The sequence below is a fragment of the Pygoscelis adeliae genome, unplaced genomic scaffold, assembly GCF_000699105.1.
Source record: "Pygoscelis adeliae isolate BGI_AS28 unplaced genomic scaffold, ASM69910v1 Scaffold316, whole genome shotgun sequence".
Lineage (NCBI taxonomy): Eukaryota > Metazoa > Chordata > Aves > Sphenisciformes > Spheniscidae > Pygoscelis > Pygoscelis adeliae.
The window spans coordinates 80,529-95,341 of NW_008824905.1; the positions used below are offsets into that span (position 1 = coordinate 80,529).

The 14,813-nt window shown below is 45.2% G+C and overlaps 1 protein-coding gene across 1 annotated transcript in view; it reads right to left on the bottom strand.

Annotated features, from left to right (window-relative positions):
- ADAMTS3 (ADAM metallopeptidase with thrombospondin type 1 motif, 3) overlaps positions 1 to 11,025 on the bottom strand; it is an 83,617-nt gene extending 72,592 nt beyond the window's left edge. The window contains 1 exon segment of the mRNA XM_009324877.1: positions 10,875 to 11,025. Coding sequence (XP_009323152.1) covers positions 10,875 to 11,025 — 151 coding nt within the window.
- Between the last annotated feature and the right edge of the window lie 3,788 nt (positions 11,026 to 14,813).

A 14,813-nucleotide genomic window follows, 5' to 3' on the forward strand; every position in this document is an offset into this window, starting at 1 on the left:
CTCAAGTTTCTTTTTTTCTTAAAAAAATTTTACAAGGTTTTTCTCAGCTATGAAGTCTGGGTTTTCTTTTACTCGTACACATTTCAGAGCAAACAGGATAAAGCCTGTACAACAGAGACTAGGGATCTTATATTTACAATTAATCTTATAATTATCTGGCTACCACAAAGGGACTCGTGCCCCTGTACTCGGCACTGGTGAGGCTACACCTCGAATACTGTGTTCGGTTTTGGGCCCCTCACTGAAAAAAGGACATTGAGGTGCTGGAGCGTGTCCAGAGAAGGGCAACGAAGCCGGTGAGGGGTCTGGAGAACAAGTCTGCTGAGGAGCGGCTGAGGGAGCTGGGGTTGTTTAGCCTGGAGAAAAGGAGGCTGAGGGGAGACCTCATCGCTCTCTACAACTACCTGAAAGGAGGCTGTAGCGAAGTGGGTGTCGGTCTCTTCTCCCAAGAAACAAGTGATATGATGAGAGGGAACGGCCTCAAGTTGTGCCAGGGGAGGATTAGATTGGACGTGAGGAAAGATTTCTTTACTGAAAGAGTGGTTAAACATTGGAACAGGCTGCCCAGGGAAGTGGTTGAGTCCCCATCCCTGGAGGTATTTAAAAGACGGGTAGATGAGGCGCTGAGGGACATGGTTTAGTGGGCCTGGTGGTGTTGGGTCGACGGTTGGACTCGATGATCTTAGAGGTCTTTTCCAACCTTAACGATTCTATGGTTCTATGGCTCCTTCCCAAGCGCTGCATCGCTCTGAACCCTAGCTTCGTTATCACGGCCTCACTGACAAGCAGTGCAGCAGCTCTAAAGCAGTGCACTTCGTGAATATAATTTATTGGATATAATTTCCTGGATGTACCTTGAATGTAATTTCAATACACCTTACTAATTCTTACAACTCTTTTTAAAACGAGGGATGAGTATTTGCAGCGAACATTTCTATTCCTAGCTTTGCCACAGACCTCCTGTTTAATTACAGCAGATTACGTTCTCCGCCTGACTACCTACACTTTTCAGCCCTGCTGTCTAACATGCCCCGTTATGCTTCATGCAAATGCTTTTCGTATATTAACTCAACCTTTCATGCAGAGCAATTATTAAATCAATTGTGAGAAGTCAATGCTGGATAGTGAATCTGCCAGGAAACACCCAGCTACCTCACTGCCTACCGAATTTCTGGACACAGTGATCGCTCCTGTTCAAAAAGCTTTTACGGGATGGGAGGTAATGGTCATTACTTGGAACAAGGGAAATTCCAATCAGATAGGAGCTGGGGAGGAAATATCTTAACGAGGCTAATCAAACACTGGAACAGGGGCTCAGAAAGGTTGTGGGATCTCCATCCTTGGAAATATTGAAAACACAACCGCTGAGTTACCGTGCTTTGATTCTATGACACGTTGAGCCATAGAGGCCAAACAGATAGATGCACAAAGGGAACCAAGATATGTCCCAGAAGACAGCGTCTAATTCACAGTCTACCGACAAGCACCTTAATTTTTCTCCATTCATGTCACAAATGTTGGATGCTCATGTAAGGGAAGAATGGGATTGTTTTTATTTTTTGAAGCTGGATGTAAATAACTGCACACGGGAAGACAGCAGCATTCATCACTGAGCTCTGGCAACTAATTGATAAATTGCACCGCCCAGCACATTAGTGGAAATACACGACATGGAGTTGACTTGAACTGGGAGAAAAAACACCTCACTAGGCCAACTCCATCCCCAACTGTCCAGTCTCCCTGTACGTCTCTGGTGACAGATAATCATTAAAAAAGAGAGGAGAGACAGGCAATACTAAAACAAAGACCGTCTTCACCAGGGGGCACTCTGGGTTGAGACCGAAGCAACAGTGGCTCTTGCAGAACCCAATAATACACGTAGCTTCTTGGTTATATTTTGTGGTAATCAGTTGATTCCACAGTTGTACTGACTGATACTGATATCCAAGGAAGGGAGGTTAAACCTAGTTCAGGTTATGCCTAACCAGGCTCAGAGCACACTTCCCTCTGCGGTGCAAACACACACTCAAACCCTTGGAGAGGGCTGTAATTCCATTGCACTCAAAGATATTACTCATCTACCTCCACTTCTAGAAGTGCTTGATGGTTTTCTCATTATTTTTCCTCCCACTTCTCCTCCTCCCTAGATCTCCTCTCTTTTTTCCCCAGGTATTGTAAATACATCCATCACCAATACTCATTTTCCTTTGTACCGTGCCGTGCTGTTCCTGTTTGAAAAGTACTTTCTTGACTACCTTTCCTTTGATTAAGCACACCGTTACCTGAAAAAAAAGTAAAAAACCTAACCCCACAAACCAATATTCAATCAAGAACTTCAATGAATCCTATTAAGTTACAATTTTATACAAGAAGGCTGATTTAAAAGCAAAAGCTCTAGCAGTTCTGGATAAAGAGGCAGGACGTCTTTAGAGGAGTACGTACACAGGTTATCGCCACCAGTACAACTTCTGCAAGAATGCCTATATTGTAACAGAGCGTGTTACAAAATGTGGTGTACTAAGTCTGGACAGAAATCAGTTCCATCTCGCCCGTTGTTACTGATGCACAAACTTGCGTGGTGTGCCGAGCAGTATCTAAAATATCCTCCATCAGAGCACAGGTCATGAGAAATTCTGCTGAGAAAGAGTTCAGACACCTTCTGGCACGACGACGTCTCTAAGAAACAGCAATGTGCCTGGGGAAGTGCTGAGGGAGGTCTCAGGAGCAGGCAATAGTCTTCCCATTCTTCTACCTTCTATTCCAGGGGTTTCATTCCCAGGCAACCAGGAGCAATTCCCAAATCATTTCTTCCTCCTACATGTTTCCCACCTGGGACAAAGACACTCGAACCCAGTGCCATGGCAACCCCATCAGCCACACAAGCACTTTGGTTCTTTAGGGAAAATGAAAATTCTGAAAGGAAGCTGGGAGATAAAGGCTCCTATTCCTTGTTTCCCACTGTTAGGAAGTAATTACAGAAATACTTTAATCTGAAGTGCTCTCTGGGTGAATAGGTTGTCATTTAAAAAAAAAATACTATGATGTGAAGAGGAAGATAAAATAGGAAAAGTCCGATTACGTTAACATGCTGTGTAACCTCCAAGCTTGTTGTCATCATTATACTATATGAAAAGAAAGCGCATGGAAAAAAATAATAAATGAATGAACAGGACGAAAGATAAATTGAAATTTTTGCGATCAGCTCAAGCAGAATATGATCCAAAACCTGCCTCAGCAGCCCACTGACGTAAATCTGAGTCTTCTCACCGACTCCGGTGGACTTGGATCAAGCTTTTACATTTCTGAGAAATACGGCTTGGATTTCATTACACCATACTCCTGAGCCTGATTCAGTAGAACTTGCAAAGGCGGCCTCCTGGGTGCAAATTTGATTCTAAACTCTACAGTTCTTTGCCTGTTTCTATTGTTTCTTGAGCGCTTTCAAGGAATAAGGTTAATGATCACACATCTCGGTGATGTTTGTCAGCTTATTAACAAAGGAGAACAGATTCTTTTCATCCTGTCCAGACAGAAAGATATCGTCATTACGCTTTCAAAACCTTCCAAACGCAGGCTTGTCTGGAGAGCATTTCTTTCCGTTCCTAAGTGAAAAGCTATTTTGGTGATAAAATCTTAAAGATTTATTTGAACGATGTTTTAACATGACAGCCTCATACATTCTTCTAGTTTTTTCAGCTTTGTATGCATAGCTCGGTCGCTCTCTGTCCCCCAGACCCTTCGCCCCCAGTACGGAGTCTTTTGATCTTTGTTTCTTTTTGCCCTTAAGAGTAAGTGTTTTTTCTTTAAGAGACGTTACTCGGGAATAACGCTGATGACGTGAACACTGATTGCGAGTACCTGTAGCACCCAACTAAAATAAGAAGCACAGATGTTCCCTGTCTTTAGGATCAAGACTTAAATCACTGGGGAAGTCCAGCTTACAAAATGTCATCCCAGGGCAATCTGACATGGAAAAGCCGTTAGGAGACAACCGTGCGCATTTACACCCATGAAGAACTCTAGAGATCGTCCTGCTCTATGATAGGAATCCCAGACTGTACCTAACCAGATGCTCATCCCAGATGTTTGAAAACAGACGTCCAGTGGCTTTAAAAACAAGTCTCAGAGGCTGTACTGCTCCCTCCTCCTGGCCCGGCACAGCCTTCTCACTGAGCACCGACGCTGGCACAGCGAGCAGAGCCTTTTCCCTCCCCAGACGAGCGACCCTATAGCGCGGCCAAATGCTGTAGCAGAGCACGTGCTTGGTGGCGTCCCGCGAGCTGCTGCCCCACAAGGTATGTCCACATCAGCAGGGGATGCCGAGTCACAGAGCTTTTCACGGGGCTTCTACAGTACAGCAACTACTTAAAATATTTTCAGAAACAGTGTAGAGCCTTGCAGAAATTGCCTTCGTGATACAGTACCAGACCAGGATGATGCTAAAGTAGTAACACTTCAGAAGAGGGCTATTCTCTAAGCGGCTCACTCATTCCGGTCTAACAATAACTGTTTGGTAGGTTAAACGTGGCAACCCATCATAGCTCAAAGCAGGAGTTCTCCCCTCTTCCTACTGCCAGATTAATGGATGGTCAGAAGCTGTTGGCTGTGGAAATAATACCTCCTCCTCCTCCCTCTGCGCATCTATCACCTTGTCTAAAGCTGAAAATATTCATTAGGATTGCTGGGCTGCTAAGTCCCCACTGCCAATGAAGGCGTTTCTGGGTTGTGTTTCTCCTCCAGCACAAGTCAAACGAAACCATGCTGGGAAATTTCTATGAAATTGTGAGAGCCACCTATTTCTCTGTATTCCTGCCAAGCCTGGTGAGACGGTCCTCTGTAGTCTCAGTTCACTGTCACTCGCTGTAAGCGTGTACCTGTTCATTCATATCCTCCTACCAGGTTCACGATGGTCGATTCCACCTCACTTCTGAGCACAGATATAAATTTTCAGTCATTTTCTCAAATTCAGACAAAAATTAGGACAGTACATGTGTTTTGAAAACGTGGTACGAGTATTCTTGTTGCAGGTCATGATTACATCAAACATTATGAGCTGACCAGTTTCCCCATGGTTTTCTGTGCGACTCCCGTCTGACCCGGTTTGTCACAAGGAAGAATAATTAAGAGTCTTTTCTGTTCCCGGGGGAGAAGTCCACTTGGCGTTTGTTGATGCCGTGTCACATCCTACTACGTTTAAGTGGATTTCAAGAGCTGGGTCTTCCCGGGGGAGGCCTTGGCTGCCATCCTGCAGAAGAGGAAGAGCTTGTCTGTCCAGGAGAACTAACCCAAGCTCAGCACTTCAAACCAGCCAACAGGCTTACCCAGTGCAATGGGGACCGCAGGTACCAATTAGGCGGTTGGTTTTTTAAAGTATTTCAACGTTACCTGGTCAAGACTTACTACTTCTTGCAGATCCCTGCATTGCCTCACATTAGCAGAAGAAAGATAAGGTTCCAAGAAATAGAGTAAAACAAGATCCTTTGAATTAGCAGATGGATTACCCATGAAATACAAATAACCACTCCTGCCACCAGTCTGTCAAAATACGGAAAATGATCCACGTTTCCCTGGTATCACAGAGTGAGAGCATAAGCATTTTAGAAGCATAAACCACCACCAAATATGCAAGAGATCACATTCACACCAGAATGATTGGAAAGAGGGAGGTATAAAAAGGCAATAATTAGTGAAGGGTTCCTTCAAGGAGTCTAAATTGGGTGCGCGCACACACAAAGAACAACAGACGCCCACCAGTTCAAAGGATATCTGTACCACCTCTTTAAAGGCTCAGCCTCTGGTACATTTTCCTAGCTCCTTAACTGGAGAGATGATGAAATTGAAAAAAAAAATTGAAAAAGAAAAAAAAGAAGGGGGGAGAAAGCATGTGCTATCTTATCACTTCACTTTTCTTTCTGAAATATTCACGTTTCTTCCCATCTTCTGCCAAGTGCTTTGAGAGGCTCTTCCCTATCCTTAATGAAAGAGGTAAAGAAACCCCCAGAAACTTGCAGAAAGACTATGCAAGCATTTCAGTGCGTGAAGATGCAGAAACTCCCCAGAACTCCTCCTAGCACAGACACGCAGAGAGAAGGAAAACCAAGGCCTTTCCGTAACTGCCAACAGGTTTGTAATCCTACAGCATTCCTCGAATGAACGAGGCAGGATTTCCCATCTGATGTCTTGAGCGTTTCATGTAACGCACTTCTAGGGAAACCAATCTCTACACAAAGCAAATGACGACGACAATAGGGCAGCGCGCGCCATACGCCGTCATTCCCTGAAGAGGCTCCAGACAGCCATGGATACCGTGAACGGGAATCAGCACAGCGTGCTGCTGCAGGGGTAGGGTTATGCTGCTGCAAAAGTGGAAAGGCTAAGCCCACGCTATCCAGTAGCTTGAGGCATCCTAATATCTTCTCCAGAAACCCAGATTTCTGATTCCCACCTTTCTAAGAAAGCTCGCTGAAACTTTCTCACAAATAACTTCAATAATAAAGGAAACCAGGAAAGAGTAGATAGATCATGTGTGTGTGCTTATTTCTATGAGAACACACTACAGGAACCAGTAAATGCTCCACTACACTGTGATCGTTGCTAAAACCTTGATCTTGAGATGGTAGTTTTTTTGCCTGAGAACTCCTACGCTCGTTCTGTCCGATTGTTTGACAAATGCCCAACAAATTCCCAAACGTTATAAAATCCTGCAGGAATACCAGACGTCCTGTCAGACTGAAAGCTGCCTCTGTATAGCTGGAGATGGAAGCTTTCACGACAATAGTAACTTATCAGACTGACTTCTTGCAGAGAGAACACAACGCAGTGTGTCCTATTTCATTGTGGAGGAAGGCTTTTACACAGCGTTTCCCAGTTTTTTGTAACGACTTCACTGACAACAACGATTTTAAGTACTTTTTGATCTTAATGTCTAGTTCGTTGAGTCATCTGTTACTGAAACCTTGGACTCTTGTCTGCGTCGGCTAAATACGCGGCTGAACTTCTAAACCGCCGGCAGACTGTACTCTGCATTTCTGCCTCTGGCCTGGGCACTGGGCTTGTGGGGTGGGGAGCGGGGGCAGAGAAGATCGAGGAAGATTTTCATGCATCTATACGTAGCAGACTGCTTAACCACTGCAGACTGTTTCACAGTGGCATAATCGCCAGGTCTCTCTCCTGAACTCAAATGTATGTAAAAGCTCTAAACTGTCAAAAGTAAGTAAAAGAGATTTCCTGTCAACGAGAGTAACGCTTGCCATTTCTTTAGTTAGAAGAGCCGCAATGTTAACCCGTCACGTGGGCCAAACACTTCCTCAGGCTCCACGGGCTTCGGCACTCGCTTTAACCTTGATCATGCTTAGATCTTAAAAAGCATCTTGAAGACATAAGGATAAAGGCAATATCACTTACTCCTTTGTTGTGCCTAATCTGAGCCAAGGTGGAACTACCGAACAACAGGGCAGACGAGACTACAGTCTACTTTGCATACTAAGGATAACGGCACAATAAAGATCAGGCCTTGCCCGACTGGGAGGAGTCAGTAACTGGGCTTCGTCAATGATAACGAAAGGTGGCTAAAAGCAAAGAAGTCTCTCCAACTGAAAAGTAACCAGGAGGGAAAATTAGCCAGCCTCCATCTAACTTTTTTCTTTGCAAAACAGGAAAGATCGGAAAGACTTCCAGTTTTCACAGCGCACTGTCAAGTGGAGACCTTTAGACACATCTGAAAACTGCAGACCAACAGAAGCTCACCTCTAGGAGGAAACTCGTCTAACGCGTTTTAAGAAACCCTCTTAGGAGAAAGTTCAAGACACCAACAGTAGCTGCAACTTCTACAGCACTCTCACAAAAGCGCAGGCACGCCATGCTGTCAGCTGCGCCGGGGTCAGCCAATGTTCTTACACGTGCGCTGTTGAGAGGTTCTCTGGCCACTTTCAGACTGAAAATGAGCTGTATAAAAAAGCAGTTTGTCTAACACATTGAACTGTTTGGCAAGGCAATAATCAAGAGGAATTTTTCTGTGTATTATGTCCATTAGAAAGGAGGTTAAAAACCTGCTGTAAAGACAAACTTGAGTAAGACCTGCACGTCTGTCTTGGCTCAACAGGCACAGATACGGACACGCAAGCACCACTCGCCTGATGTTGTAAATGACCTTACAGATTAGCAAATGACCTAACTGAATAGCAAAACCAAGATAGTGCCAGAACACATCAATATGGAAACCAAAAAACCTACACAACATTTTCTATTTTGTAGTGGCAATTCTTTCATGTTAGGTAAGGTTTTACCCAAGAATACAAACTTTTGGGATGGGAGGGAATGGTCTGGGTGTCTTACCGGAATAGAGCTCGGCTAAAATACGGCAGCAATCTAGGAAGTATAAGACATCCCCGTTTTCCTACCATGATAAGCTGCATGTTCTACGGGACTGGACCGTACCTTGGCATCACTGGGCACCTTCAGCTATCTAAGGTTAGGCACATGAGTTATCCACAAATCTGTGGGTATTACTCTAGAACTTTAAATTAAAAACATATCAACAAGTCAGTTGTAAGCACAGTGGTACAGAAGTGGGTGAACAGTCTTCCTTGAATGTGCATTTCAAATTATGAAGGAAAGGAGGAGAACTGTCTTGCAGATGATAGAAAATAAATGCTAACATACTAGTCACAGAGAGTACGATAAAGCGACAGAGCCTGGGCTGAGCTCCCTGATCAGCAGATTTTGCATCACACGAGTTGAAATACAGACGTTTCATATAAACGTGTGTGTGATACATCAATAAAACACCTACCAGAGTGTACCATGAACACAGACTGCTGGACTGTACCACAGCCAAAGGTTTGTTCATTTTTGCTAGGGGTAGAACAGGTTGGTGACCCAGGATCCGCAGAGCCCAGCTCTCTAGAGCACCGGCCGGGCTTCAGGGCGCTCCCAGGAACATCACGCTACATTCAGCTGTTTGAGGACAAGACTGGCAAGCCTTGTAATCAAGTGGGAGACACAAGCACCTCTCTTCTCTCATACCCTCCAATTCCGTTTAAAATTAAAAGCTGTACCTTTCTCAGAGTGATATGGGGTGCAGCAAATACCCTTAGTCTGTCCACGTTTGATCACGTTCTGGTTCCTTTCATGATGCTGCTTTCTTGCTGAATGCCCTCCAGGTATCCACATCCACCTTTCTGGTTCTCGGTTCCACTTGCCAAGATGACCTGTATCCTTTGCGACTGACCAAATCCCAAACAACGTTCAAAGATTCTGAGGTACGACTCATCATTTAGAGGTTTATTGTCTCGCTAATCTTCATATATTATGAATTGCCATTTAGAAATTCCCGAATCATTTGCCTCAGCTATTGCACGCTCCTGCTAACCTTCCCCATGTCGTAGCTACCTGAAATTTGCAAAGGCCGCCGAGGATTCAAAACATGTACAAATAACGTCGGTGAGCACATGAAAGATTGTAGAGGAAAGAGATGCTGAATTCGCCGAAGCAGACCCAGAAGGTCCATCGTCAAGTACGCACCGTGTCTAACCATGTTCTGAGTCTGCCAGCCCAGCTGACAAAGTGGTTTCAACGCAGAAACATAGCGCTGAGCCCGCTGCCGCTACCACAAAGGCTTACTTAGCACTGTTCAGTCGATCACACAACAGAGATGCACGAGCTGGATTTGAATGACCTTGTTGGGGTGCCAAAAGAAAAGTACCTTTGGCAGCACAGGTCTCGGAGAAAAGCCAGGTTGATGAGCGTGCGCGGTTCAGACTGCTGCTGGTCCCCCAGCCTGCTGTGATACGGCTGTGCCACACTGCAGTCAGCAGCAAGGACTTATCTTCTGAAAGACTAATAAAAGCCTGACAGGGTTTTATCCGAAATGGCTGTCAATTCCTACCTGCTTTTTGAGAGACAAAACTCTGAAACCACACCAAATGATTTAAACCCGTGAGGATTGGCAATGAGGGACTGCTTGATTGCTCTCTGTTTAACGTTTGTGTCTAATTCTAGTTCTGCGTGTTACATGTCGTTGTTCTTGTTCTTCTCAAAGCCTTTTAAGTTCCAAGAACATGTGAACACAAAGTACAAACAGGAATTTGAGAAGCTGAGAGATACTGAAAAAAAGGCAGAGCGCTGAAGGGGAACCGAGCTGCTCTTTCATCCGCAGCCCATAGTGTCAAAAGCCTCAACATTCACTATGCAATGCGTTGGCTTGTAAGGAATTGTATAATATTAAAAGAGGGGAAAAAACATAGACGCAAATGGATTAAACTACACAATAATGATTCTCAGATGGACCAACCACATGAATCGTCAAGGCGAAGGGGAATCCTTGGATATGTCAAAATACATCCGATCAAGACAACTACCTTCAAACTGCATTAACTGCAACCAGTAGTAGGAGGAAAACAGTATCAGTCATCGGCACAATTTAGCTATTACTCAGAAAGAAATAGGACCCAAGCTTTAAACAGAAGTTGTATGGCCAGGCGAGCCTTAATAACAACTTAGAACATTAGTCATATGAGTATTTCTTTTAACATCTCATGTCCCACAATATCTTACCCACTTATGTAGAGCTCAGACTTGTTTCCACTTAAATCGGTACAAACGTGGCCCTTGGTTTAAGGAAAGAAAAAAATAAGCATTTTGCAACATTTGTTGACAAGACTGCTTTGTGGCTGAGCTCTGTCCTCCTAGATGAAAGCACACGAGCACTGCTCTCGGCAGAGAAACTGCATGTAAGACTCTGATGGCGTATTTCAGCAAAACATTTAAACGCTCTCTTTTCAAACAGCTCAGTCAAAACTGCCTCTTTCAAAAGCTACCGCAGGCTAGAGTTACCTGGAATAGATTTGTAAACAATCAACACAGGGGTACCGTACCTTCTGTATGGACATCAGGGAGCGTATCGGTGGGATGTTGCACTACAGCCGATCGCCTGTACACCATGTGGATCCTTCCCTTTTCCTCTTCCATTTGCTTTCCTCTTTCCAAAGGCTCAATGAAGTATTCATCCTTATCAGTTCTTATCATTCCAGCCTGGTGAGGAAGACAGAAAGCACGCCAATATGTCATTCGAGAGCCTGAAGACCTGGCCTGATGCCTTAAAAACAAGTATCAAGAGGGGCGAAGCACAAAACACTCGGCATATTACTGTACTGTAAGACTCAAATTACCGCTGGGTTTCCTTTGCATGGACTTCTTGCCAGAGGCGATATCCCTCTGCACGCTGGGGACGTTCAACTGGCTGAGGCCACTGTTCAAAGGCATTAAGAGACCATCTTGTATCTGTATGAGATACGTTACCCCTTCAAAAACACAACTAAGACCAAAGTCACATAGGAGTTGACCACTTGCACGTTACGCACAGCTATTTTGTAATCTAAGCACGGCACGCTGAGCACTGTGTACTGCAATGTTCTGCTAATCCTTAACCCATATGTATTCTGAAACCCTTACGGCTCAGGCCCTTCATTTCACTTTGTTAAAACCAGCAGAAGCCATATGGTTTCCCACTTAAATGAACTGTTCCATCACGTAGCTATTGACAATTCTTCAAAACCCTTTCTCTTTATGTCTTCCGCCTGTAAAAGCTGCGGGACAGGTTTGCAGACAAGGCAGATTTATCCTGGTGATTACCACAACTGAACTCGCTGGAGTAAGTCACACCTGCGTAAGTTCAGTTTAAGGGAAGAGACACTCATGCTCAGAAGGGAAAATGTCTTTGCTGGCACTCAAATATAAATCACAGTAAATAACGGTGAAGGAAATTGGGCAATACACTCAAGGAAAAAGTCACTTAAAAAGCCCTGCTTATATCTAAGGGCAGCAAGACTAAACTTCTTTCAGCACAGCCAGTGAAAGCAAGAACACCACGTGGGGGAAAAATGGATACAGAATATTTGAAAATACTGCAAAACCCCAATGGGATATGTATTCTGAGGAATCGGCAAGTCGCTATCAAAGACATTAACATACAAAACATGAGTGTTTGTGTAAAATGTAGCAGAGCAGCTACTAAAAAGCATTGTCCTCGTGACCTTCCTTCTGTACAATGTTGTTCTCCTCCTTGCGAGTCAGCGATACGGGGACGGCTCCCAGAGCCCTGCCCCTGACCCCCCCCAGACCGCGCTGGCGGGGGCTCTGCGGCAGAGGCTGTCTCGCCGAGGGCAGGGCCGGGGGCAGAGGGGGCAGGCGGTGAGGGGGGACCAAGCGAGCCTGCCGGGGGACCGCAGCGTGCCAGAGCCCTGTCACGGGCTGTCCCCCGCAGAGGCGCTGGGACCGACGACGCTGGCCGGCGTGTCTGACGTGTCGGGGCAAACGCCCCGCAGCCAACCCGCAGTAAATATCCTCCAGACTTTTTGCTGTAGCCTTGAGGCGCGAGCTCTGCCCAGCTGAAAGCCAAGGCGTGCAAAACCTCCTGTTCTCATCCCACCTGCGCCAGTTCCACAGGTGAGCCTAGGTCTTGTACATATAGGTAACTATTTGGATATACCTTCGTGACAGCTCCCACCTGCTCGCCATCAGCTGAGCGATGCACTGCTTTTTCCCATAAACCAAAGAAACCCCTGCAAGAAAGCTCAGTTACCGTAACGCTGTAACTGAAGATTCCACTACGTGTAAGGTAGGAATGACAGTTGTGGCTTTGACTCCAACCATAGGCACACACAAAGCATGAACCAAAAAAACCCCCCAAAAAACACCGAAGGGGACCGTCCTGCCAGTTCTGCAAACTGCTGCAGGGCCTCCCCAGCCCCGCTGGAAGAGGGGCAGTTGCAACCCTACACTCCAGCTTCGAACGCCATCAGACTTGTTGACGGCAATGCTACACAGATTCATTTTTTTTATTTTATTTCTTTGCAACCAATGGAGATTATCACAGTCCAAACTTAGACGAGTTGTCAAATACAAGTAGACAGAACTGTGAAGGCATATGACAGAGTATGAAAATCAACATTTTAATAAAAATATCAAAAATGTCACAAACAGTACTTCACCACAAGCTTTCCATGCTCTGTGTGTTTTCTTACAGCTACACTCAAATTTTCAGTTAACGAATTTCTTCAAATATTGGCTAAACTACATAAATCTAAATACTACATTCTTCCTTTGTTTTTATTACGTGAGTAGCAGTAATAAGCGAGATTTTTGGTTGGAATAACTCAGGTTAGCATCGCAAGTCGGTTTTTCATGTGGCTAGTACACCTAATTAGACTGGGAATTAACAAGTCCCCTTTGCATGTTAACGGCTTATTTGCTTGCCATTTTTCTGAGCAAAACTAAGTTTCGTACCTACAGTTGCTATGTTACTGGTGTAGACCCTGTCTTGGCATAAAGATTTTTTGTAAATAACCCATTTTCTATGAAGCCGTTGCCTGTGAGTTGAAAGTCGTTCTATCCAAAAGCAGAGCTCAGTGCAAAAGCGAAGCCTGGCTTCACTTTCCAGCTTCAACGTGTATGCTTTTTCTCGTCTGTGTTACATCTACAGAGAAAGAGCCGCAATTATATTTTTGAGAATGGGTGTGCCTTGCTGTAAAAGGAATATAAGAATAATCTGCAGGCATCAAGTACAGTTTCCATTTTCACAACTCTCCATAAAACACTTTGACAGACCTAACGCATTCCACCCCCCCTCAAACCACAACTCGTTGTCTGCTCCCCAAAAGCCTCCTAACTCCACAGACGCCGATAACCCGGCCCTATTAATATGAGAGGGAAACAGTTGCTATTTTAAAAGTCTAATTACTCATTAAGAGAAACAGTACCCAAAGCGAACATCCCATTTCCCCTAATCACGCTAAACTAATCACATGGTTCACGAGGGGGAAAAAAAAAGGCAATTTACAAGTATAACCACCGAGATAAAAAGCATCGATTCAGGGTGACCTTTCCCGGCAAACACACCCGGCAGAACAGAGCGGCACCTATGCCCACGAGGCGCCTGGCTCGTCCCGCCTGGCGCAATTACTGCAGCGCACCCCGGGGTTTTCTGCAGGAGACGCAGGGCCGTCTCTTTGCCTTGGCACGCGCCTGGAATCACACGCAGGATCAGGTCCTGCCCCTTTTCCAAGCTGGATCCCACCTCAGTCAGACTGTGTCTCATACCCACCTTCTTTTTCTTTTAACACAGCTTTTACGGATGATTATTCACACAGAGGTAAGGGGCATCCCTACCTTTTGTCCATCTTCACGGTAGTGGCTAACTCCACCGACTTCAGTGGATTTGAACTGCGTTGACGGGATTCGTGCCCATTATCACGAACAAACGTGACACAGTTTCTCCACAAAATTTGCAAATTGAACTGAAGGGCTGGATTTCCAACTGGTCACCACCAACACGGGGCTCCTCGAGAGCAGCATCTCCCGCAGATGGAGTGCGAGGGCAATGACCTGACCTCCAGTACGACTCGCAACCTCCCCCGGCACAGCAGAGAAGTTAATTAAAAATACACACTGGCAGAGGGCTCACACAGGCCGAAGGCTGCACGCACGGACCACTGACCACGTGCGGCGATGTGCTTTTTGGAAGAACGGTGTTCCCCACAGTCCCGAGAGAGGAAGGAGGAATTACAACGGAGAGCAGGCAACTTGTGGTTGCCTTTCGTAGTCAAAGGGCCAAACCTGAAGGGCTGATGAAGGAAAAATCCCTTCCACACCTTTTAGCCTTGTTTTGCTCTTTGCTTCATTTGCAGGTATGGTCTTGTATCACTTGTGTGGAAGCTGAATACGCTTCACATGCCTGTCAATAATTAATTTGCCCACACTTTTGAGATACTCACCCTTGCTTTGCTTCGCCACTACAGTAAACAGTACAAATATTA